The sequence below is a fragment of the Trypanosoma theileri genome (genome assembly GCF_002087225.1).
Source record: "Trypanosoma theileri isolate Edinburgh chromosome Unknown TM35_Tth_14_V1, whole genome shotgun sequence".
In the NCBI taxonomy this organism is placed as follows: Eukaryota; Euglenozoa; class Kinetoplastea; order Trypanosomatida; family Trypanosomatidae; genus Trypanosoma; species Trypanosoma theileri.
The window spans coordinates 207,707-231,724 of NW_021639856.1; the positions used below are offsets into that span (position 1 = coordinate 207,707).

The 24,018-nt window shown below is 40.3% G+C and overlaps 6 protein-coding genes across 6 annotated transcripts; all 6 read right to left on the reverse strand.

The window, feature by feature from the left end:
- Positions 1–5,639: 5,639 nt before the first annotated feature.
- Positions 5,640–6,746, reverse strand: TM35_000141840 (putative esterase; the record flags this gene model as incomplete). The annotated part of the gene is made up of 1 exon (XM_029025629.1): positions 5,640–6,746. One exon carries the CDS (start codon positions 6,744–6,746, stop codon positions 5,640–5,642), a length of 1,107 nt encoding a protein of 368 aa, XP_028883039.1.
- A 340-nt stretch (positions 6,747–7,086) lies between these two features.
- TM35_000141850 (uncharacterized protein) lies at positions 7,087–7,851 on the reverse strand (the record flags this gene model as incomplete). Its single annotated transcript, XM_029025630.1, has 1 exon — positions 7,087–7,851. One exon carries the CDS (start codon positions 7,849–7,851, stop codon positions 7,087–7,089), a length of 765 nt encoding a protein of 254 aa, XP_028883040.1.
- Positions 7,852–8,137: 286 nt separating this feature from the next.
- Positions 8,138–8,743, reverse strand: TM35_000141860 (pre-mRNA-splicing factor 38A; the record flags this gene model as incomplete). The annotated part of the gene is made up of 1 exon (XM_029025631.1): positions 8,138–8,743. The coding sequence occupies one exon, from the start codon at positions 8,741–8,743 to the stop codon at positions 8,138–8,140; it is 606 nt and encodes a 201-aa protein (XP_028883041.1).
- Positions 8,744–9,014: 271 nt separating this feature from the next.
- On the reverse strand, positions 9,015–9,965 carry TM35_000141870 (Hrf1 family protein; the record flags this gene model as incomplete). Its single annotated transcript, XM_029025632.1, has 1 exon — positions 9,015–9,965. The coding sequence occupies one exon, from the start codon at positions 9,963–9,965 to the stop codon at positions 9,015–9,017; it is 951 nt and encodes a 316-aa protein (XP_028883042.1).
- Positions 9,966–10,370: 405 nt separating this feature from the next.
- On the reverse strand, positions 10,371–12,383 carry TM35_000141880 (putative DnaJ chaperone protein; the record flags this gene model as incomplete). Its single annotated transcript, XM_029025633.1, has 1 exon — positions 10,371–12,383. The coding sequence occupies one exon, from the start codon at positions 12,381–12,383 to the stop codon at positions 10,371–10,373; it is 2,013 nt and encodes a 670-aa protein (XP_028883043.1).
- A 1,988-nt stretch (positions 12,384–14,371) lies between these two features.
- Positions 14,372–23,176, reverse strand: TM35_000141890 (putative phosphatidylinositol 3-kinase; the record flags this gene model as incomplete). Its single annotated transcript, XM_029025634.1, has 1 exon — positions 14,372–23,176. One exon carries the CDS (start codon positions 23,174–23,176, stop codon positions 14,372–14,374), a length of 8,805 nt encoding a protein of 2,934 aa, XP_028883044.1.
- Between the last annotated feature and the right edge of the window lie 842 nt (positions 23,177–24,018).

Genomic DNA, 24,018 nt, shown 5'->3' on the forward strand with positions numbered 1-24,018 from the left:
TTATTATTATTATTATTTTTTTTATTTTTTTTTTTCATTGTATTTTATTACCGCTACTCAGGGGAATTGTGCATTGGCAATGGGATTAAAATGGATCCCGCAGGTGGCGGAGCATGGATTTTTTTTTCGCCTCTGTGAGTAGCCTCAGCGGCCAAATCCAATTTCCACCACTGGAGGACATAATTGTTACTATCTCTAGGGTCTGTGCCACTTCTTTTTTAGCAGCATTCACACTAAAGTGAAATATATTAAAAAAACTGCTGCCGATGGCACGCCGGCACACGCCCCAGGACCTTCTTGGATAAAGTTTTGTCCCAGCACGACTCTGCTGGCCCCGGTGCTGTATGACGTTTGTAGTTTATGAAACCAGTAAACTCTCAAGAAGAGAATTTGCTGGCCCATGGCTTGCCCTCAAAATAATAAGGAATAATGGGCCTTGGGTCCATCTTTCGATGGCCAAACGCCGCCAAGGGAATGCCATTCCTAAGAACGCATGTATTAAAAAAAAGAAAAGAAATTGGTTTTTAAGGAGACCACCTCCTTCAAAAATTTATTGAGTGCATTTAATTTCCATGAATAAATTAAAGCACTTAACCTTGGCGCCACAATAAGGCAGCACATCTTTACCAAGGGGGGTGGCCGGTTAAAAGGGATATCTGGCGAACCCCCAACCTTTGGGCGCCCCTTACGGGCTGCCGGTTTTCAAATGGAGGCGCAGCGCTCCGCGGAAGTGTAAATGGGAATTTAATTTTCTAGTTACCACTTCCTTTTCACCGTTTGTAATTGGGGGCGGTGCGGAACCCGGCGCCGAAATTGCAAAACGGTGTTGTCTGGGGGTGGGGTTTTTGTTTCGGCGTCCTGGTGCGTTCTTCTGGCGCGCCTGCCGGGCAATGGAATTATTGTTCCGGAGGTCTCTGTGGAACATTTTTGCGGAAAAGAAGCGGTGGCCGTAAAGCAGCAGGTGTAGCGCCAGTTCAAGGACCTAATCTCTAAACGCTTTGCCATACTCGGTATCTTGCTCTTGCGATTCTTGATTGTGTCAAACTTTCCTGCTTCAGTGGGGTCTTTTCGTACGCGTTGCAGATCCAGCAGTGGGCGGAGTTCATGTGTAACAAACTGGCTTCCAAAGAAAAGAAAAAAGCAAGGCAAACCTAAAGGATAATCATGGAATGACGTAACATTTTTTGGCCCAAAATACTGCAATAACAAAAGGGACGGCCAGCCGCAGCCCAGAGGTTTCCCTAGCGAGCCAAAAAGTTAGGTAAACGCCATCGGGACTTAGGAATATGCAATTTTTTTCTTCTGAAGCACCGAATTTGGCAATTTAATCTTAGCGTTGAAGCGCTAATTTCCATACAATAAAGGTTTAGTCTGGATTGAAGGTTTCAAATTCATAATCCTACCTCACCTTTCCCTACAACCCAACCGCGACACTGAGATACATTTGAACGAGCCGCTCTTCAAAGGCAGACCCCAGTTAATAGGCGCAGGCGTCAACCCAAAAGTACTGATATTGGAACGTAATGTTCCACTTGATTCTTGCGGCAACGCCATTCTGCTGCAATGTGTCGATGTTGCCTTTCAACCTGTAAACATTAAAGAGAGGATACAATTCGCTGGCAGAGGGGGCACCTCAACGCCAGACGTAGCACTCCCTAAGGAATTTCTCGTGATCAATCGGATAGCATGCCCACCAACAGGGAAACTATGAACAGATTATTTTTGGACGATGTGGCTTTTGGCGATTGCGATTCGGTAGCTAAATAAATTTCATAGTTCTCCCAAACCCCATTTCCATGGTAGAAGGTCAACCGGATTAATTTCCAAGAACAAAGAAAAAAACCACCTTTCCAGACACATCGGGGCATTAGAAGCATAAAAGAAATAGAAAAACACATTGCATCTGGAAATGGAACGAGTGCCCGTTTGCCGCGCCCATCGGGTAAAAGTGAAGAATCTTCTTTCTTAACCCCTTACCGTGGCAATGAAATTCATCAAGCGAAAGTTTCCATTCTTTAAGGCGAATCTGAAACCATTAGGCGCCACAGCTCCGCACCATATCCCTCAATACAAGGTGCTAATATGAAAAGTGGGAAAGGATGCTTTGCGCACGAAGTTTCTAAAACAATATATAACCCAGACCGTCCACCCATAAAACCGTATAACAAGATAATGAAAGTATGCCCCAAACGCAAAGTGAAGAAATGCCGGCCGGCCATTTAAATAGCCAGAATGCTTCCGGTATTTACCACCCTATTCCATGCGGCACCCGAAGGTGCAAAGGCATATTATCCCAGTAGGAAAACAATTGCTAAAGACTAGCGCCGCAAAGGCCCGTTTGGGTGCGGTGGAAAAAAGCGGGTCTTGACAAAACAAAAAGCAGGAAATAAAAATCCAAAAATAAAACAAGCAGAAGCTGGGCTGGCTTCATAAAAGGCGCGTCCCCAACATGCCCTCGCCAGCCGCCGTATGTTTCTTTCGAATGCATACGGTGGCAGGGCAGGTGTCTAGATGCAGAGGGTGGGTTTCACATTTGGCGAGCCAGCTTGCCTTCGCCATCTCCAGCATGAACCTTTCTCTGTGCCTAAATCCTCTGGTAGATCCTATTTTGCCGCAGTGCATAAACCCAAATGCGGGGCACATAAAGCCAGCAAGCGATATCGTTTTGCAGGCGCCATCTCCTGATGACCGAGGTTTCCTTTATATAGAAATCCACTTTCTCCAACGGAACGCGCGGCAACGCGAGGCTTGGGGACGCAGGTGGGCAAACGGATCCCCCACACGAAACATTTTTTCCTTATTCAAATATTCTATCTTTGGGGAAACCTCGCACGCGCAGAAGTGCAAATAAGTGGAACGACAGCTTTTCACGCTTTCTTCCTTTTTGGGGTCCAAATTTCCATTCCTACATCCCGGCCTCGGCCCAAAACGCCGAACTCCCTTCCAGGAGCCGTTTTGCTCTCGCGCCCCTTCTTTTTTTTTTTTTGACCCACCGCCGTGGGTGCATAACCGGATGCGTTTATTCAGACGGCCGGCATCGCCAACAGGACGGCTGGGCATGGGGGGGGTGTGGGGGCGCTTTTCTGGGGGCCATGCGTTCCCGGAGCGCCCGCCGAGGGCAATCCCTACTTCGGCTTTTGGCTCTTGGACGGTTTGTGCGGAAACGTTGCGCCCGTTATCTTTGTATTTTTTGTCTTCGGAACGCCTTCCTCATTCCGAACGCGCTTTTGGGGAAAGGTGGGTTTTAAAGGTTTTTTTTGGGGGTGGGTGGGTGGTGGGCCGGGCAGCGCCGCTTTTGCCATATAAGAGGCGCCTTGGAAGCGCCGGGAAGCGTTCCTTCGAAGAAGGGGCCGTGCGCCACTCTTGTTCTTTTGGTGGTGTTTCGGTTTGCCGTTGGACCATTTGGGGAAGTAATGGGGTTTCTGGCATGACATTTGGCATTTGGTGCGTGAAGCTCTTGGGTTTGTTAATTGAACCGCATTTTCTCTTAATATGAACCACGACGGAGGGCCAGCAGCCGTGGGGAAATACCATGTTCTAAGCCCCACACCCCCGACGGTTTTAAGAGGCAAAGGGCGGCGTACCATCAGAGTCTGCCTTTGTTATGGGTGTTGGGTTGCGTGCTGCCCCAGGCGGCCCGCTGTGGCGGTGTGCCGGCGCCAACGCGGAAAGGGGATAACGCCGATTCCTTTTCCCGGGGCGGCTTGGGTTTATTTCTTTTAGGGCGGCGCCCTCATTTTATACTCGCACAGTGCGCCTCCGATCATTCTTACTTCAAGTGGGGGTGGCTTTTTTTTTTCTTTCTAGCTTCTCTTAAAGGTGGTGTGGGGTATTTTATTTTACATTTTTCGCTCGTGTGGGATTCACCGTTTTGCCATGGCGGGCAAACGTCGTCCACCTGCCCGCAACCGGAAGAAATGCTAGGAGGAAAAAATTTTTCTTTTCCCACTGACGGCATTCTGGAAGGCAGAAACCGCTCTTGTAAAGAAGGCGATATTATTCTCAAGCTTGATGCTGTTAGGCCTGACGGCTTCGTTAGCGCATCGCACGACCTGGCTTTTGCAAGCCGACACGCCGCAGCAGCCGTTTCCTCACGCCAACAGAAAAACACAATGGCCTTTATCAGGAGAAGGGGTTGTGCCGCATATTTCCTTGCGCTGCGGCTTCTGGTCATCTTTCTCTCGCGCACCCAAACGCCCAATATAGTCGAGAAATATCTTGAGAAACCTCTGAGAATATGATAGAATCTGAATGTTTAATATTGGATTTACAATAATATCGCTGGGGTAGTAGGGTGGGAAAATTTTGGCAGTCAAGCGACGTTTTATGTTATAGAAATGTTATAGAAGATTCTGAAAAAATAGAGTATGCGTTTGATTTTGGTGTATATGTATATATTTTTTTTGGTGGGTGGATGCGGGGGTCGTTGTGTGTGTGCGTGCTGTTTTCATTTTTTTTTTTTTTCCCCATTTCTTCATTACGGTATTTTCTGAGGAAGAATCATCGGGTGAAAAAAAAATATTTATATTATTTATTTTATTTTTCTCGAATACGTTTCTAGATTTCTTCAAAGTTAGATGGGAAAAAATTAGAAAAGATCATCAAGAAAATTCTCTTTGGTATTTAAATTAATAACGTATAACTATTCTTTCCATTAAAACATAGGGAAAAAGATATTGACACTATTTAAACTCTCTATATTATACTGGATGGTTCACCTGGAAGAATTCATGAAATGTTAGATTCTGGAGGTCCCTCTTCCTTTATTTTTTGCAGATCCCTCCACTTAGAGAAGGAGTTGAGAACGGGTTAAGATGATAAAAAAAAAAAGGATTTTTTTTTTTAAAAAATGTAGGAGAAATGAAGGAAAAACAATGCTCCTACCTGGACTCGAACCAGGGTTATCGGATTCAGAGTCCGAGGTGATAACCGCTACACTATAGGAGCCACGAACAAAATTGAAAGAAATAGTTAATAAGTATTTAAGAGAGAAAAAAAAAAAGAAGAAAAAGCGTGTGAAACCTTTTTTTCCCAAAGTTTTTAAAGAAGCCTGGCGCCCCCCCCCCCCAAAAAAAAAAAAAAAAAAAAAAACAAACAAACGGAATAAATTGAAGACAATTAAATCACCCTTGAAATGCCTCGATGCTTTAGTTTTAATAAGAAAATAGAACGTTTTTTTTTTCCCCTTTTTTTCACCCCATCATAAATTAAGTATCTTCCTGTTTTGCGCGGGGAAAGTAATGCTCAAGTACACTATACGTAATGAATTATCAAACGCAGAGAAAAAAAAAAATAGCGAACACTCTAAATCTTACTTTTACCTTATAAGAAGAAAGGGAAGCAGAACAATCAAATAATTTGACTATATTTCCCTAATAGTTTTACATATCCAAATAAAAAACAGAAGTAACAAAATGGAACTCTACTAAGAGACCCTTTTAACTTCTCTTCCGTTCGAGGCGGTGTGGGTTGGGTGGGTCTTCAGAAACTTATCCATTGTTGACCGTCAAAATGAAAATGAAATAAATTTACGAACAAACACATATTCCCAGTATTAAATAATTTTGCATAATTAGTGTAAGACTTGAGCATTCTTTTTCCAAGCTGTCAATAAATAAAAGTAATTACGACCTTTTCTACTACTGTGGTTTAAAAAGTAGTGGCAGAAAGTCCCTTGCAGCCTCACGCCAAACTTGCCACACATGACGACCGTTATAAAGAACTCTCATAGTTGTAACTCCTATTTCTTCAAGAATAACATCATCTTCAAGAAATTTAGGGAAAAACTCATCTTCCCTACCCATACAACGAAAGAAGAGACGATTATTCTTTTTAAAACCTTCCACATCACGCTTAAGGACTTCCAAGTGTTCCTTGGTTTCAGCAAGGTGAAAAAAACGAAGAAAACCTGAAAAAAGACCAACCCATGCGAAAAGTTCCTGATGTAGAAGTGAAACGTAACTTGCTTGCATAGACCCCATAGAAAGTCCAGCAACAGCACGATTCTCACGATCTGCATGAACACGAAACCGTTTTTCTACAAATGGAATGACATCTTCAACGAGCACATCACAATATTTCACGGCATCCAAATCCTTTCCGTTTACACGAACCATACCATTTCCAAAAACGATAATCATCTCACGCATTTTTCCTTCTGCTATAAGATTATCGGCAATAATATTTACCTTTCCTTGGTACACCCAGCCATTTTCATTTTCGCCATGTCCATGCTGAAGATAGAGAACGGGATACTTATCACTTCCCAAATGATACGATGGAGGTAGGTAGACAAGAAGTTTTTCCATTCTTCCAGTTACTTTGGATTGAAAAAATTCATGCGCTACCGTTCCATGATTAATATCCAATTGCATTAAATAATAAAGGCTTTCCTTTTCCTTCGTTGGTGGTGGAACTTCAATGTAATTGATAGGTCTTGAGTAGCCAAACCCAATGGGTAAGAATGGTGATATAACGTCAGCATCATCAACAAGAATAAATATGTATTGGAAGCCAATAGGGAGAGAGAAAGTAGCCATCCATATACCATCATCAAGTTTCATTAATGGGTATTCTTTCTCTGGGGTTTTAATAACAACAGTTTGGGCCTTTGGGAAACGTAATCGAACCTGCACGGTGCCTTTGGAGGGGTCCACAATTTTGACGCCTTCATCCGCCTCTCCAGCCACCACGGCATTAAACGCTAGTGGTTGGAGTATCAAGGCTTCATTCATAGCGAATTCCATATTTTTTTTTTCCTAAAAAATAATAGTAATAGATTTATAAAATAATATGTCTCTTTTCTTATTTTGTTTTATTGTTTAATTTCTTTTCGGAAAGAAGAATGAGTGTGGATCAACAAAACAGCAGGAGAGAGAGAGAGAGTTAGAGACAGAAAGAGAGAAAGAGAGAGAAAACGGATAAAGAAGAAGAAATAAAAGAATAAAAAAAAGTAAAAAAAAAAAATAGAAAAAAAAACCCACTGGTAAAAACAGACCTTAATCAACATACACAAATGCAAAAGAACTCATATATATATATATATATATAGAAAGAAAGAGAGATTTAAGCACAAGTACCGAAATTTTATTTACGCTTCTTTTGTTCCACTACTTTCTCAGCCTTCCTATGGTACCCCAAGACGTTGGTTGTATGCGCATTAAGATCTCGCATAGCGATGCGATACTCATTCTTTAGCCACGGCACTGTAAATGCCACTGTGACTCCAAAAGATAATAAGAGTCCCATATTAATACATAAAACGGGCCAATGATCCACTTCATCCCCACTTAAAGCCATTGCCTGATAAAAACTTGCCAAAAAAGGTAAAAAAGACATCGCACTACCTATTATGTAGTATTCTGCAGAGAAAACAACATGAATAAGTAAACATGTTATACCCCAATATTGAAGTATAAAGAGTAGCACTGCTGGCTGAAAAAAAGCTGCAGTCGTTTGCACCACATTCTTCGTCCCTTCTGGATCTGTTGAGGCCACTCGCATAAGTTGAAACACTGCATTAATTGCACATAAAACTATCCATACTGCGAGAAACGTAGAGAAAACAAATGGATTGAACCACGATGCGAACAACAGTGCACGTGACTTGGGTAGATTTTTAGCAAATCGTCTGCCTAGGTCAAACCTAGATTTCTTTGACCCATTGCGTCCGACAAAAGGAACCATCATTATGAGAAGAGAAGTAATTACAGTGACAATAAGAAGAGGAACAACGACGGGCATATTGAGCTCCAGGTTCTGCCAGTCCATGAAACTAACAGGAACATTTTTTTTCTGCTCTTTCTGCCAGGCACGAAACTGTGTCTCCACATCAATTTTGTTGCGACTCATGAGTTATTGGTTTTTTTCTTATATTATTATTATTATTATTATTATTATTATTATTATTATTTTCTTTTCTTCAGATACCTCTAATCACTTTAGAAATAAATAAGAAAAGAAAGCACCATATTTACAATGACAAGAAATCAATGAAAAAAAAAAGGATTACGTACACCTCACATAGATTCATAATAAACTAAGATAAAAATCACAATCACCACACCTGAAGAAGTAAGAGAATTAAAAGGATATATTTTCTTCTCTCTCTCTTCTTCCCTTTTTTTTCATTAACACACTAAAGAAGCATAGGCGAAAAACGAATACCCAACCATGTATACCCTTGATCTGCATTTGTGTTATTGTTGGTATTGTTCCCGAGATTGAACAAACGGTCGGTAATTTCGTCTATGCACATGATGGCGTATGATGGGGCATTCATAACTTCCCCATCCTCCTTGGAGTTTTCCTGGTTGTCCTCCTTTACGGTATTCCAATCCTCTGGAAAACCGTAAACACGGATCTTTCTGTAGTCATCCCAACCAACTCGAATAGCCTCACGTACCATACTTTCATTTCCGATAAGGCGAATGACAAACATTGCAGCTACACGTAAATATTTGTGCACATCTTGATGTAGCATAGCTAATACAATTGATGGATCTGGTGTGATTTGAAGAAGTCGTGTAATGAGACAGATGAATGGTTCAGGTTTCTGCAAAGGTCCACTGAGACCTCCTACATACTGTACCGTTATGAGCGACTCCACTGTGGCTAGCAGCGGTTTATGCATACAGGAAACCATCACATGAGACTGCAGTATACGATGCCGTGTCGGTGGATCCAGAGCTCCCACTGCACTACGGCCTTTCAGGTTCCATAACATGCGTTTTTGGTCTCCCATTGTGATTCCTTTTCTTTTTTTTTTCTTCTTCCTCTCTTCCCAGAGTCACCAACGCTATCCTAGAAATGGAAAGAAAAGAAAGAAAAAATAGATAGGGGTAAATAAGAATAAGAATAAACCCATAGGTGAAACTTTCACATTAAGAGTAAAACTAATATAATGATACATATCATTATTTCGTATGATTGATCATACTGAGAATATTCATTGGAAAATGAAAAAAAAAAAAAAGAATGTAAAAGAAAAAAGTCATGATTTGGTTTAAAATATTTTACCTAAACGGCTTAAGTGCTAACCACAACACGAGTGGGGCCTGAAACAACGCAGCAGCATATGCTAGTAGCCTTGTGTTAGATGGAACTCGTCCCTCCCGTTGGTACAACCGCATCAAACTCTTACTAACAAAGAAACCATTGGATATCAATACATACATTACCATAAAACCAATATAATAGGTATCACTATCTAATTGTATGAGTTCTCTCAAGAGCACAACAATGCAAATAGTGATATACTTGTAACCAGACAATGCTAACAAGTCCAAGAGAGTTACCTGTGGCACAAGTCGTAGAACGTAACTTAATACTTTCAATACAAGAAGCTCTAGAATAATCCAGAATAGCAGTGATGAAGCAAAAGATATTAGGTGTTCATTCGTTACGTTATTGTGATGAAGTCCATGTAGGAAACCTGAAAGAATAACGTAGGTGACGGACCCCATAAGAGGTAGATACAAGTCAAATGCATATTCATCACTTGTAGGTGAAGATGATGGGTACGAGCCACCTGTCATAGAAGTTGGTGATCGATTAGTAACGGGTGAGAACACCGTTGTATCACCCCCAAAGGAAGAAGGAATTCCACTAATATCTTGCTCAGGACCAGGAGTTCGCTGTGAGACATAAAATTTTCGAGTAAATGGAAATAACAGAATAGAAAGTTTTTTTTTTACATACTGATTATCTACGCGAAAGTAGCGTTTAATACCTGATATAAGAGGTAAATGACGTGTTAAACTCTGTTCCCCTCCTTGAAGCATACTTTGTCCATACTGTAGTCCTACTTGAAGCATTATATTCTGATGGTCACCTCCCCATGGGAGTGGATTATTTGCCTGTTGCGGTTGTGGTTGCTGCTGATATTGGTAATGATGATGCTGATGATGATAATTAGTATTATGGTACGGCAGCGAAGGTGAAGTGTGTGTGGCGAAGGTGGGCATATATTAGCAACAAAAATCCACTCACGTCCTATTATACTAATTCTTTTATATATCTATCTATCTATTTTGTTTTCACTCTTGGTAATGGTTGTGCGTGTCTTCAGTAACAAAGAAACCACTGGTCACTGAAGGCTTCTTCAACACCATTAAAACAAATCAGGATAAGCGAAAAAAAAAGAAAGGAAGGAAAAAAAATAATTTAAAGTCTCAATAATGACTCTATTCTTGTTCTTTTTTTTTTTTTTTTTGCTTTGGTACGCCACATTACCCAGAGATAGCAAGAAATATAAGAAGAAACAACGAGTTTCTATCACCATCTCTCTCTATTTCTTCTTCTTTACCCTTACCATAACCACCTCTTTTTTTCCTTATTATTATAATTATTATTACATTCTTCTATTTTAATTACTTACGCTTACTGATAGCACATAAGTGTTTAAAGCGTTCAAAACACTCTTTAGCATTTTTACCATCCACCATGGCTGCAATTTTCTGAAACTTATCCTTTTCTTTATAGTCCTTGAGCTCTCGTAGTCCTTGCTCCAGCTGTTTCTGCTGCTTTACCGTCCAATCCTCCACTGGGGGAACTGTGGAGGCGGTTGTTGCCGCAACAACAGTAGATGGAACCTTCACTGGAGTTGTAGAAGGTTGTGGCTGCCCTGCAGCGCGTGCATTACTGCTATTATTATTTGAATGATGTAGTGCTGCTGTAATCTCATTTACCTTTGCCATCGCCTCCTCTGGTGTGAATTTACCACGCAGCAAACCGGCAATCTTTTCCCAGCGATCCACTGCACCTGGCGGAAATTTCGCCGTGGCTTTCTGCAGTCGAACCAAATCCTCTTCATCCCATTCTTCCTGCTTCTTTGCAGCTGGTGCTTCTGCAGCGGGTTTCTTTTCAGGTTCAGGAGCCTTTGCAGCGGGCACAACCACTGGACGTTTCTTCACAGGTTCCCCATAACGTGTCAGACCAATCTGCTGTTCTTGATCCTCAACGAGTGCATTAAACCGCAACACCGCCTCCACTTCCACTCCCTCATCATCATCGTTTTGTTGATGATGACGATGATGATGATAATGATTATTATTATTGTTATTATTAGTGACTGCCTCCTGCTGTGGTTCAGCCTGACGTCGTTCTGTGCTACACTCCGTCACCTCCCGCAGCACTGCCGCTGCCCGTTCTGGTGTATGGATCTTAGCAAACAACCACGTCACATTGGGCTTCCGCACGACATGTCGAAAGAACTTATTCGTTGGTGTCTCATCCAGCAATTCATGTTCCCTGAGGAATGCGAGGAGGTCCTGCTGGGCTTGGCGAATCTCCTGCTTTGCCCGCACCACCCGCTCTGCCGCCTCCTTCGCCTCTGCGGCCTCCCGCTGCTGCTGTTCCACTCGCCGGGCCTCCCGCGCCTCGTGGCGGGCCACACGTTGGGCCTCCCGCTCCGCCAGTCGCTCTGCCGCCTCCCGCTCTGCCGCCTCACGGGCACGCCGCAATCGAGGATCACTACGCCGCGCCCGCTCCACTAAAGTACGCAGTCGCTGTTGTTCCTCACGACGGAACTGTTGCAGCTGACGTGCATTCTCACGCATGTAGTAACGCTTCTCCTCACGACACATTCCGTCATCAATTTCATCAAGCTCGACAAGGTGGGAAAAGTCACGCCAGCTCTGGAAGCGAGCCCAACGGTCATAGAAGCGGTTTACATCTTTAAGACTCATGTTATCATCACCAATGGAGGGGAGATTAGGCTCGCTACTCCACTTCTTGTTACGTTCAAATACGGGACCAAAGGTAGCGTAGAAGTCTGCCCCAGAAGGAAGCGTCTCCGGTGGGATGCTGTCATCAAAAGGACGAGAAGAGTCATACGCCAAACGGGTCTCAGCATCGCCTAGAATATCAAAAGCACGCTGAACCTTCTTAAAGGCCTCATCAGAGCGATCCTTCTGCTTATCTGGGTGTGTTTCCAGACAACGTCGACGGTAGGCCGCCCGTATTTGTTCCTCTGTTGCCCCCTCACCTTGCTCCAGACGCAGTACATCATACCAATCCACCTGTAAATCTTCATCTGTTAACTTAACAAACTTTTTACGACGAAAGTTTTGTTGTTGTTGTTGCTGTTGCTGGTTTTCGTCTCCGTAGCTACCATCATTTCCATCATCATCATCATCATCGTCCACATCGGAGCCACTCATAGCGTGAGGGTCTTCGTGACGGCGTGCGTGATGCCGCTGTTGCCGTTCCTTCTCTACCCACAATCGTGCAGTCATTCTGGCCTGCTGCTGAAGTGCCATTCCATGCGGGAGAACGCGGAGTCCAGTTGCCATACCACACAAAAGTGTGGGTTCCACGTTAAACAGGAGTAACCCCTCATCTTTCTCAAGATGTGGAATATCAAACACGGGGAGAGTCATCATATCAGGTAGTTCGACTTAGTTAGTTAGTTAGTTAGTTGCGAATGTGTACGAAATATATTTCACCAGAGGTTTTTTAATAAGAGCAAAAGAAAGAATATAGGAAGCAAAGCAGCAATTAAATAAAAAAACAAACATACACCTCCAAACGATATCTTAAACTTCTAAAAGAAGACCAAATACAAAATATCCAAAAAAACAACAACAACACACACACACACAAAAAAAAAACATAAAAAAAAGGGTATACGGTTGACTACGTTCGTAAATGCTCGTATGCGTTTATACTGTCACCATGTTGTATAATTTCGAGCCACAGACATGCTGATAGTGGTTGTATTCGTCTCCACGAGACCAAAAACACAGTAGGAGTTTGACTCTCCATGATGAAAAACAAAACAAAAAGAGCATCAGCAACCAAAGTATAATCGCAACCATAACTTTAATCATGAGTAACCTCATAATCATCTTTGCCATGAGAAACACAATTTCATCCGGCTCGTCCTTCTTTTTTTTTTCTTTCTTGCCACTCTACTTTAATAGCGTCATAATGCTTATCCTTGTGATTAATATGTAAGAGGCTTCTGTCGAGAACCGTATTGAATGTACACGTTCCTTCCACATAATAATATCTCACTCTTCCTCTCCCTTTTGTTTTTTATTTTCACTGTTTCTCACTAAACGAGCATTATTATTATTATTATTATTATTATTATTATTATTATTATTATTATTATTATTATTGCTAGTAGTATTTTTTTTTTTCTTTGCGCCTCTCAAGATAGTATATTCATTTTTTTTTTTTATCTGTTCTCCCAACCATACCTTCTAAACGTTGCATTGTTCTTCTCCTTCCCCAGTAATCACCGTTTTATTTTTTTCTCTTATTTTACACCTCGTTATTCTAACCCAGCCCTTTTTTTTCCCTCACTGTATATATATATTTATGTATATATGTGTGTCTGTGTGACCTGAAGATGCATACAAGTAAGACTGCAAGCATAGATACAGTTGACCGCCGCTGCAGGATCAGCTAAGAATGCTAAAATAAAAGACAAGGTCAATCACGAAGAACACACACAGAAGACACATCACATGGTAGAAAACAGTAATAGTGATTAATGAAAAAGGGAAAAACCAGGAAAACATGCAATAGAACAAACGAAGAAACAACGAAAACATCAAGATAACTTCGCTTGCACGTTACAGGTAGAATAGAAAAAAAAACATAAAATCTCACACACATAACTAGAACAAGAATAGCAATGCAAGAAAAAGAAGAAGAGAATCAAAGTATGAGAAAAAAAGAAAGAAAGAAATAGATAAAGATAGAAAGATAGAAATTTCTTGTAACTTCTTTTCCATAAAAGATCGTTTTCGTACAGATATATATATATATATATATATATATATATTCATTTACTCAGTAAAACTTTTTAAATTCCTTTGATGGTGTACCTGTGTGCGTGAGAATACAGGACCAAACAAAATAGTCTAAGAAGGGAGAGAGAAAAAGAGAGAAAAAAAGAACAAAAGAAGAATGATATATTATTGGTTCTTTGACATGGCGTTCTTTCTTTTTTTTTTTTTTGTTCATTTTCTCCTTTTCACAAGAAATCATCGATTAGGAAGAAGAAACCAGTAATTAACTGTTTCCTCTGCTTTTCAAAGAAAAAAAATTTTTTTTTTTCGTTTTAGTTTGCGATCCCTCCCCCCTCTCTCTCTATCGCTCCTTTGTTTTTATTTTCTTGTACTCTTCTTCTAACCATATATATAAATATTGTTTTTTTTTGTTTCTTTTTAGGCTATACTGGTAAGGGAGTACACGTCAGTTCACAGAATAAGAGAGCCAAGAGTCTCATTAAAGAGAGATAAATAGATAGATAGACAGTACAGACAGACGGAATACATATATTCACACACCATCAGAGAAAAATCTTTTTCAACACAAGATTCATATCATTTCATTTTGTCATCATTCTTTTAAAAAATTACCAAAGTGGTCCCCATCCAAAGTAAAGTGCGGCATAATTCTCCACACGAGTGGCTTCATCAATTAACATTGAGACTTGTTTCGGTGGTGGTAGTGCTTTGCCTAAACTTCGACGTGCAGCATCATTAAAGGCATTGGACATATAAAACAAATCCGGACGACGTGCACTCTCCGGTACGGTATTGAAGATTATAAGATCACTATCTTCAACCGCCATCTCTGTTCCACGTAGTTTATTTCGAATTCGCTCGGCAATGTCTTGTGGGGTTCGACTCTTTTCCATCATATTCTTCATCTTCCCTTTATGTTGAACAATAGGGTCATGCACAAAGGCTGATAAAAGAGCCATGATACTATCACGATTTTTATGTAAAGTCGTCTGTGTACGTTCACATGAGGAACGAAAAACTCCATCCACACCAAACACTTCCATTGCATTTGTTAACATTCGTGTGAGTCGAAATGGAATAGTCTCTGGAAGGACATGACGCAATCTACCAACATCAAAACTATCTCCAAAATCAATATGTACAATCTTACCTGTAGACATAGAGAGAAGGATATTACCAAGATGTCTATCCCCAAGTCCTAGTACATATCCCACCATAGACATAGTTGCCAATGATTGTGTAAATGCCGTTCGTCGCTCCAACCACTGTTCAGCTGTATTTGAGCGATGCCACATGGCCCGGGCTACATCTACAGCTTCACAGTTGGGTTGAGTCATTACATACTCCAATACTTCTGTACGTTGAATCATTGTGAGTTTATCCCATTGTCCAAAGGATTCCACATAGGAGCGAAGAACACTAGATTCATGATAGGTGCGAACTTTAGAGATGGTGTTACGATGAATACAAATAGTACTGTTAATAGTGTTAGCATGTTCCACCCAACCAAGTAAACCCACATTATTACTAATGGGAATTACAGGAAAACGATGAATAAAAGCACTATTTGCGGTATGAGCATCACTAAGAAGTACATTTACCATTCCGAAAAGCTGCATAACACGTTCATCCATACGAATATCTTCATTTCCCTTAAGACAATATGTATACATAAAACCATTTGATCCTGTCAAACGAATACGACGAGGACGTTTTTTAGATGGAATAACATCTAATTTAGAGCTAAAAGAGGCTATAGTGGGAAAATTTGTATATTGAATATCATATTCACCAAATACAGCTATGGAAAGATTACGAAGATTTAGTAATGGTTCCATGGCTTTTTGAGGTTCTTTTCCAAGTTTCTCTGTGATATGTTTAGTAATTTCATCCACCAATTGAGTTACAATACTACTAGCCTTTTCACGATCACCACGTTTTTCATCTTCCAAGACCATATCAATATATTGTCCTATATCTCCAACTGTATACAATAAATGCCGACGATGGGCATTAAAGATTTCAAGTACAGATTTTAACCGTCGTCTAACTTCTTCTGGATCTTCTTCATACTCCGCATTAGGGTTCCATGCTGTTGCCACTGCACTAAGATTTTCTCGAATCTTTTCAATAGGAATAGCAGATACATCTACTAAGAGTTTTGCAACAAGTTCAGCATCCGATCGAATACGTTTAGGTAAATACTTAATAATAGATTGAGAAAGTTCTCGTCTACGTAATTGAGCACCACCACATCCATCATCAGACATAAATACCACTAATAAAGGAAATACAACAGCTTGTGAATGAACTTCACATAATTGTCGAAGAATCATACTAATTACCTCTCGTACATCATGACTATTATTACTTAAATGACCAATCAATTGTGGTATAGCCTGTACCCAATAATCAGTTGGAATACGAGAAACACTATCTGCTACAGACTCCTTTAAGAGAGAAACACCATTATGAAATACCCAGAGTTGCAGTAAACGCATAACTCCAGGTAAAGCTGTAGGAGGACTTGAACTTCTACAAATAGCAGCTACAAAACCTTGGTGAGCTGCCTCAACAAACAAATGTTGTTCCTCTGACGTTAATGAGTGATCACGCTGTTGTACACGATAATTCAATAAACCCCAACTATGCCATACATCACAACTTTCAGGTACAGCTCGTATAGCCTCATGGAAATGACGAAGAACCTCTTGACGATGTTCACTCTTCCAGAAGGAGTCAGCATACATTTCCTGTTTCCATGATCCAAGACGAAGTTGGGCAGAACCATAACAAGATGGTTGTTTTTGTTCTAATATTGGTTTCGTTTCATCAAGAAATTTTTCCATCATAGATACTGCCTCTTTACGTTTTCCTTCATTCCACAATTGACTAATATAAACAACTGCAACAAGAGGTTGAGAGCTAAGTGGGGCACCAGTTACCATGTGATCACGTTTATATTCATGACTTCCACGTGGAGTACGTCCAAGTTGCAACCATGCCATAGCCCACTTGGATAATTGTGGATAGTTTGTACCCATTCGTTCACAAAAATTTAAAATCATTTCAGACATTTCATTCGGTTGAAGTACGAGAGAATGCACCATAAGAGTTCTAAGACTAGGTAATAATGAATCTGGTTTAAGAGCAGTAAAACGCCGTTTCCAACGATCTACAAGTAATTCTCGAAAAGCTACAGATTTTGACTCTACATAGGCAACTTGTTCTTCCATTTCTGTAAGGTGTTGTAGCATTGTAAGGTTTTCATAAGCATGAGCATAACTTAGCGGTAATAATGTTTTGAGACTCTCATCTACTTCCAACTTTGCACGTGTGATATCACGAATAAAAAGTTCACGTTTCGATATTTCCCCACCTTCGGTATATTTTTTACTAAATTCATTGTGAAAAAAAACAGCATTTTGATAAAAAAGTCTTAACGCAATATTTCCCTTCTCTTTGGCAGGAACACGATCTGTTAACTCTCTCACATCTTCCCATTCACCAAGAATCCAGGCCGCCATAGCACCAGATTCGGCTGTAGTAGAAGAAAGTTGTGAAGACTGTTTATGAAAAGCCTTTACAACACACAACGCTTTTTCCCATTCACCACAGAGGCATAGTGTACGTACATATCCTTCAATATCAACTACACTACACTTGCTGTAATCTTTTACCTTATTGGCATACACACTTTGAGCTACATCCCACCATTGTAGTAATTCATAACCTAATGCGTCTTCATTTTCGGTTTTGTAGCGAATAGCACGAAATAAACCTACAACAGAATCTTGCATTTCACGTTTACTGTACAACCACGCAAGTGGGAGTACAACAGAGTGAAAAATTTCTTTCGGAACACGCTTTCGGTAGCGATATTTTTCAATAACTGGTAGTACTTTGTTCTCAAGGTAACTCATAACCTTATCATACATATGCGTACGTTGTGCAGCCTCTACAAGGCTATCTACAGTAAATAATGGATTTACAGTATTGGGAATAGGTGGGGCATGCGGACATGCCGCCGCAGGGACAGAATGTGTTGTCGTTGTGATTGGACGTGCCAATGGATTAAATTCTCCACTGATTTCATCATTTCTAGGGGAATCTACCCCCATACCATCATTCTGTGTATCATTCGTGCTGATGGTATTATTATTATTATTATTATTATTATTATTATTATTATTATTATTACTACTACTACCACCATTGTTGTTATTATTATTGGTATTAGTATTATTTGTATTGCCGTTGTTTGCGGCTCCCAAGGGATTCGTTGTGAAATGAGAGGCTGTCTGATGTGTACCCGGGCGTGTTCTCCCTGATGATCCTAATGAAAAGGTCGGTGACTCAAGATTAAAGTTATCACTAATAGTTTTTCCCTGCTGTTCTGAACCAGAGTGAAGAGTGGCCGTTGCCGTATTCGTTCGTAGAACCGTTTCGTTACTTTCAAGATGTCTTAATTGACGTAATACAGGTTCTTTTATATTTGGTGGATTGTGGTCCAAGTAATCAGCAAGTCCAAGACATTTAGAAACTACTTCGCTATCCCCAGAGCGTAATGCAAGGTTGAGTACCTCATTCACCTTTTTTAACTGCTCCGCATTGAGAGACTCATAGAAGCATTTAAAAGATGGATGAAACAGTTTACGTCGCAGAGGTTCATGCTTTTCAAAAAGATCCACCATAATACGAAAAACCGGATGTGGGGAGACTACAATAATATTCTTTTGAAACTCTGCAAACCACTCCCGCCACTTATTATCTTTAGTGCGTAATCCAAACTCCACGTGCTTCATAAATAACGTGATATCTTGCTGCCCCTGGGGATAAATATCCCACCGTTCATCTTCCTGTTGATCAATAAAACTATTACCACGGCGAAGCTCCCGCGGATGATGCTGCTGTTGATACCGACGTGAGTACGTCACTGTCTCCATCCCACTTCTACTAGTATGGTTAGAGTTATTGTTGTTGTTCTTGCCGTTATGAAAAGTATTAGAATTGCTATTATTATTATTATTATTATTATTATTATTATTATTATTATTATTGTTGTTATTCCCATTATAATTGCTAACACTACTACTACAATTATTATTATTGTTACTATTATTATTCGTATTCCCATTCATATGCTCCGTGTTCCCCCCAACATGACTAGAACTATTATTATTATTATTATTATTATTATTATTATTATTGTGGGTGTGAGACGCCTCTTCCGCTTCCCGCAGTCGCTCTCGCAATGCACGTATAGCCGCCTTACCACCAGGATACAATGCCGCAAGAACCTTTAAAGAGTCTCGCAGTAGTGTAGTGGCAAGACGCGGTCCGAGATCTTCACTAAGTTCACAGTGCCGTGTGAGGGTTCGGGCGGCATGCAGCAATGCCGAGAGATGCTGAACGGCCTTGAGATCACATACAATATGAATGGCCACACAAAGAGACAGCGAACGTACTTCTACCAATTGGTCCATCTGCTGTACAAACTGCATAAGCATGGGAAAAACAACGGGAATGCAATGTGGGGGAATATAACTGGCATGAAGTAGAATGTCAAGAACACGAAGACAGAACTCACGTGATTCTGTACGATCTTGCAAGGCAACATCCACTAAACGAGGATAAAGCCAAGGCCAAACTTCTAACTGTTCCTTTCCTGATAAATCACCAGGTTTTAATGCACTCACAACATCTAATACAGCACGGAAAAGAGCATGATCATGAGTATACCAAAGTTGTTCAAGCAAAACCACAATCTCTGGTAATAGTGTCTTGGTAATTTTTTCATGTCGAAGTGCTGTAATAGCTGTAAGTATATGCAATGCCTCAATTCGAAGAGATGGGGTATCACTTGCACGTTTAGCAATTTGCAAGACTGCCTTCACGGCATGAGCACCACCAATAAGTTCCTTCCTATCAGATGTAGTCTGTACAAGATGTAACAAGGTACGCATAGCCTGGGTACACACCATTTCAGATAAACTTAAATCTAACATACGACTTAAATCACGATACACAATAACAGTGTAATCATATGTAAGTTCAAGATCTGCTTCATCTTGAATAGCAGCTTCATCATCTTTTTTCTTTTTCATTGCAGCAGTATCTGGTTTAGTAGCTGGATCAACTGCTCCAAGTTGACCAAATAGCTTTAATACTTGTCCTAATTCTTTTTCGGAGCTATTTGTAGCACCAATATATACAGAAGTAATAGATTGTAGTAATTCATGTAATTGTGGTGCATTCCACTCTCTCGGTGAAGCCCCAACAGTATGCATACGTACCAATACAGCAATAGCGGCATGACTTAATGATAAAGAAGTACTTGAGCGTAAAATCCCTACAACAGGAACATAAAGTTCAGCGACATCATCTTGATATTGTAACATAACTTCTTCATTCTTAAAGGCACCAAGAATAGTATCCAAACTTTTTAAAATTGAAAGTGCAATAGGATCAGCTAACCATTCTTCTAATAATTGTTTTTGAAATGCAATAAAAATACGATGTAAATGATCCATTAAAGGTTCAAGACTGAATTTAGCGAGTGTTTGTAGATCAGACATATGACGGATAAGAATACGTGGATCAATAGAATACTCTAATGCCACTACACATGATTCTACAAGGACAGATAAACTCTGATAAACAGCTTCTACAGGAGCTCCAGATCTTGGTTCTTGTGTGAGGGCAACAAAGAGTTCCACCGTCTTTTCTCGAACATGTGATACATCATGTAGAAAACTTGTAAGTGTTTTAAGAATCCTATGCTCTAAAAGAAAAGCTCGTAGTTCCACAGCATTTGCTAAAAGTGCAATTTGCATAAGTCGAACATTAGGATCTAACTCCATTACGACATGTCGTATATAAAGTTCCAATATCTCAGTAACACGAGTGGAGTAGGTAGAGGTACGATGTTGTTTGGCATATAGTGTCCAACCACTAAGGGCTTCCACAACAGCCGTACTACACTGTTGTCGCACTTCCGAATCATAATGTCGTTGATAATGTATAATAGATGTTCGAACTTCTTCTAACTGCTGAACAGATGTAATTTGTCGCCTTGAGAATACCTCAAGTGCAATCTTAATTTCAGATGCTCCCACTGGTTGTGGTAATGGCATATTCACAGCACTCACACCTCCTGCTATGCCTCCAACAAAAGGGAAACTGACACCTGAGGGTGTATGCAGTGTGGCCCCAACACTCTGTGCAGACATATCCACTGTTGCTGTTGCTGTTGTTGCTGTTGTTGCCGCTGCTGCTGCTGTTGTTGTTGTTGCTGTTGTGGCTGTTGTTGTTGCTGTCATGGAAGTAGCACTACCAAGACCACTACTACTTACACCACCTTTAAGGGCAGCGGCAGTGGAATCAAGTGTAGTAGGTGGGAGAAAATACTGCGCCAGACGACCTACAGCGCTATTAGATGGATTAAATGTAGATGCTTGTGTGGTGTCTTGATTAGATTTAGAATGTGCAGATCCAGATGGAACAGAGGGACCACTATCACGAAAGGATTGAGATCTACTACTCTCTCCATCCGTTCGTTTAGAGTCTTGACCATCATCTTTTAACTTACGATCTACAAGACTATCAAGAGCCGTCATTAGATCTGCACTCACAGAAGGAATATGTTCCTTCAGTATAGTTATGTAATACACAAGTTCAGCAGAAAGAACAGCATATGCCATATATGGAATACAACGTTTTACTAAATTACCAACATGCTGCATAAGAGCTTGTTGTTTAGAAACTCCAGAGTGAAGACTATTATTCGTCGGTGTAGCCAATGTACTATCTATTGCAGGAGAGATCTCCTTTGTGGAAGTACTATTTTCTCCTGGTGTGGCTGTGGCTAGAGTTGCTGTCACATTTGACATTTCATTCTTACTTGCAGAGAAGCTTTCGTGAATAGACCACGTTGACCGACATCCAAACTGTGCTCGTCTCCAAGCTGATCGTACTTGAACACTGCATATAGCTGCTAATATATGCCAACATTCTTCTTGTGTTTCCCGTCTTGTTATGTAACGCATTAAAATAGAATCCAAATTGGTTCTGTTAGTAGAGTCTAACACTTCATATCCAACATTTTGAATAAAGGTAGCTACATTACGTAGCTCCAATTTTTTATTCTTTTCATCACGAACATTTTTAACAGGTTCCATAATAATAGCACAATAGGTTGTACGTCGTGCTGCCGAGAGGATATCTGTCTCGGCAATAACAGGAACAAGATTACACACAGCTCCCCGAACAGCTGGAGATTTAGATACACGATGTTGTTCTGTTACAAGTACACAAAGCTGTGGTAAAATCTGAGCTTGTTTTTCCATACAATGTACACCACGACTACTAATAAGTGCACGAAGTGATTGAAGTGTGGATATAATACTGCTTTCATTATTATGACTTGTATTAAGAGATCGAATAGCATCATCTAACACTCGTCGATTTTCCAAAACCACTTCATTATGCCGCAAAGCACTTGTATGACTAAATATCGCTACTAAACAATCATACGCGGCACGACACAAAACCTCATCGGAGGATCCCGCAAGTGCAGTGGCGAGTTGTACGGCATGTGGACGAAGTTGTCCAGCCATATATCGTGGATTCACCTGCGCCGTAGCAGCAAGGGCTAACATAACCGCAAGAAACTGGGCCACAAAAGGTGCCTTTGTTTGTTGAGCTCGTCCATGCAATTGAATAAGGGCAAGTTCACAATTATCTCTTAATTCTTTAGTAATAAAGGATTTTAATGGTGGATCAAATGGACCAAATTCAAGATCCATTTCCAACATACGCTTTAATACCCGTTGTGCCTCCTTTGCCGGCTTCTCTATACCGCAATGTAATACCATAAAAAGACTTCGACAAAGTCGTGTAAACTTCTGCTCTGGATTCGTATATTGAACCCCCAATAAGGCATCAATAAAGTCTACCGCAAGTAATAACATTTTTGGATTAGATGTACGAGATAACTCCGAGAGTACATCCCGTATACGTTGCTCAAGAAAGAGATCACGGCTAAGTGGATCAAAACTCGCCAACGAGCGACGTTCAATCGCCCAAACCGCATCCCGCAAAACAGCCGCCGCGTGTGGACCCCCAACCGAACACTCCAGTTCCTTTAGTAATTGATTCACCTCCTCATTACTCGCATCCGCCGCCCCAGACATATCACTGGATGAGAGTTGTACATAATTGTTGCTATTGTTCACACCCGCCACATCCGACGACTTTGGGGCCCCAACACCAACACCTCCAACACAAGCGCCATTACAAAAACCTCCATTGCCTGCAGTAGTAGTGGTAGCAGTAATAGTGGTAGTAGTATCCATTGCAGTTGTGCTAGTAGTATTCCTGCCATTCATTCCCACAGGAATGTGGTGGCGCATTGTAAAAGAACTATATGGGCAATTTTCTCACAACTTATCAATCCAATACTTGTAATTATATATTTCTTTCTTTCTTTCCTTGTTTGTTTGTTGGTTTGTTCCTTCTTCTTTTTCTTCTTCTCTCGTTGTATAAATCAGACCTTTCCTTCTTTCCTTCCTTTTTTTTTTCCTTTTTTAAAGTACTTGTTTCCTCTTTTTTCTTTTTCTTTTTTTCTTCTTTCCTTCTCTCTCTCTCTCTCTCTCCTATTATTCAGTTTTGAGTGTGTTCCTTTTGAACGTTTCACTCCTTTTGCTTTTCTTTGTTTCTTTTTCCTTTCTTTTACCTTTTTTTTCCTTCTATTTTTATTTCACTCTCTGTTAGGAACCTCCCCCTCTTCCTATCCTTTGCGGATACGCTATACATAAAGATAAATAGATAGAAGTAAAGAAAAAGAAATAATAATATTAATAATCCCAAAGCGAAAACAGTAGATTTACAATAAATAAATAAAAAAACCTATTTTGAACTTCTCCTTATAATAAATGTTCTCTCTCTCTCTCTCTCTACTTATATTAGTCTGCATGCATAATCACATATACAGAAGTGAAACAAGCAGAGACTCATATGGGATATTCTTTCTCTAAAACTCAAATAAATAAAAACAATACAAACTCTTCTTTTGTATTTCGTCGCTTTTTTTTTTTTTAAGACCTCTACAACTCGATCTTCTCTTCTTCATTTTTTTTATTCTTATTTTTTGAAATTTTTTATTTTTTTTTGTTTCTAATAATAATAATAATCATCATCATCATAATCATAATAATAATAATAATAATAATAATAATAATAATAATAATAATAA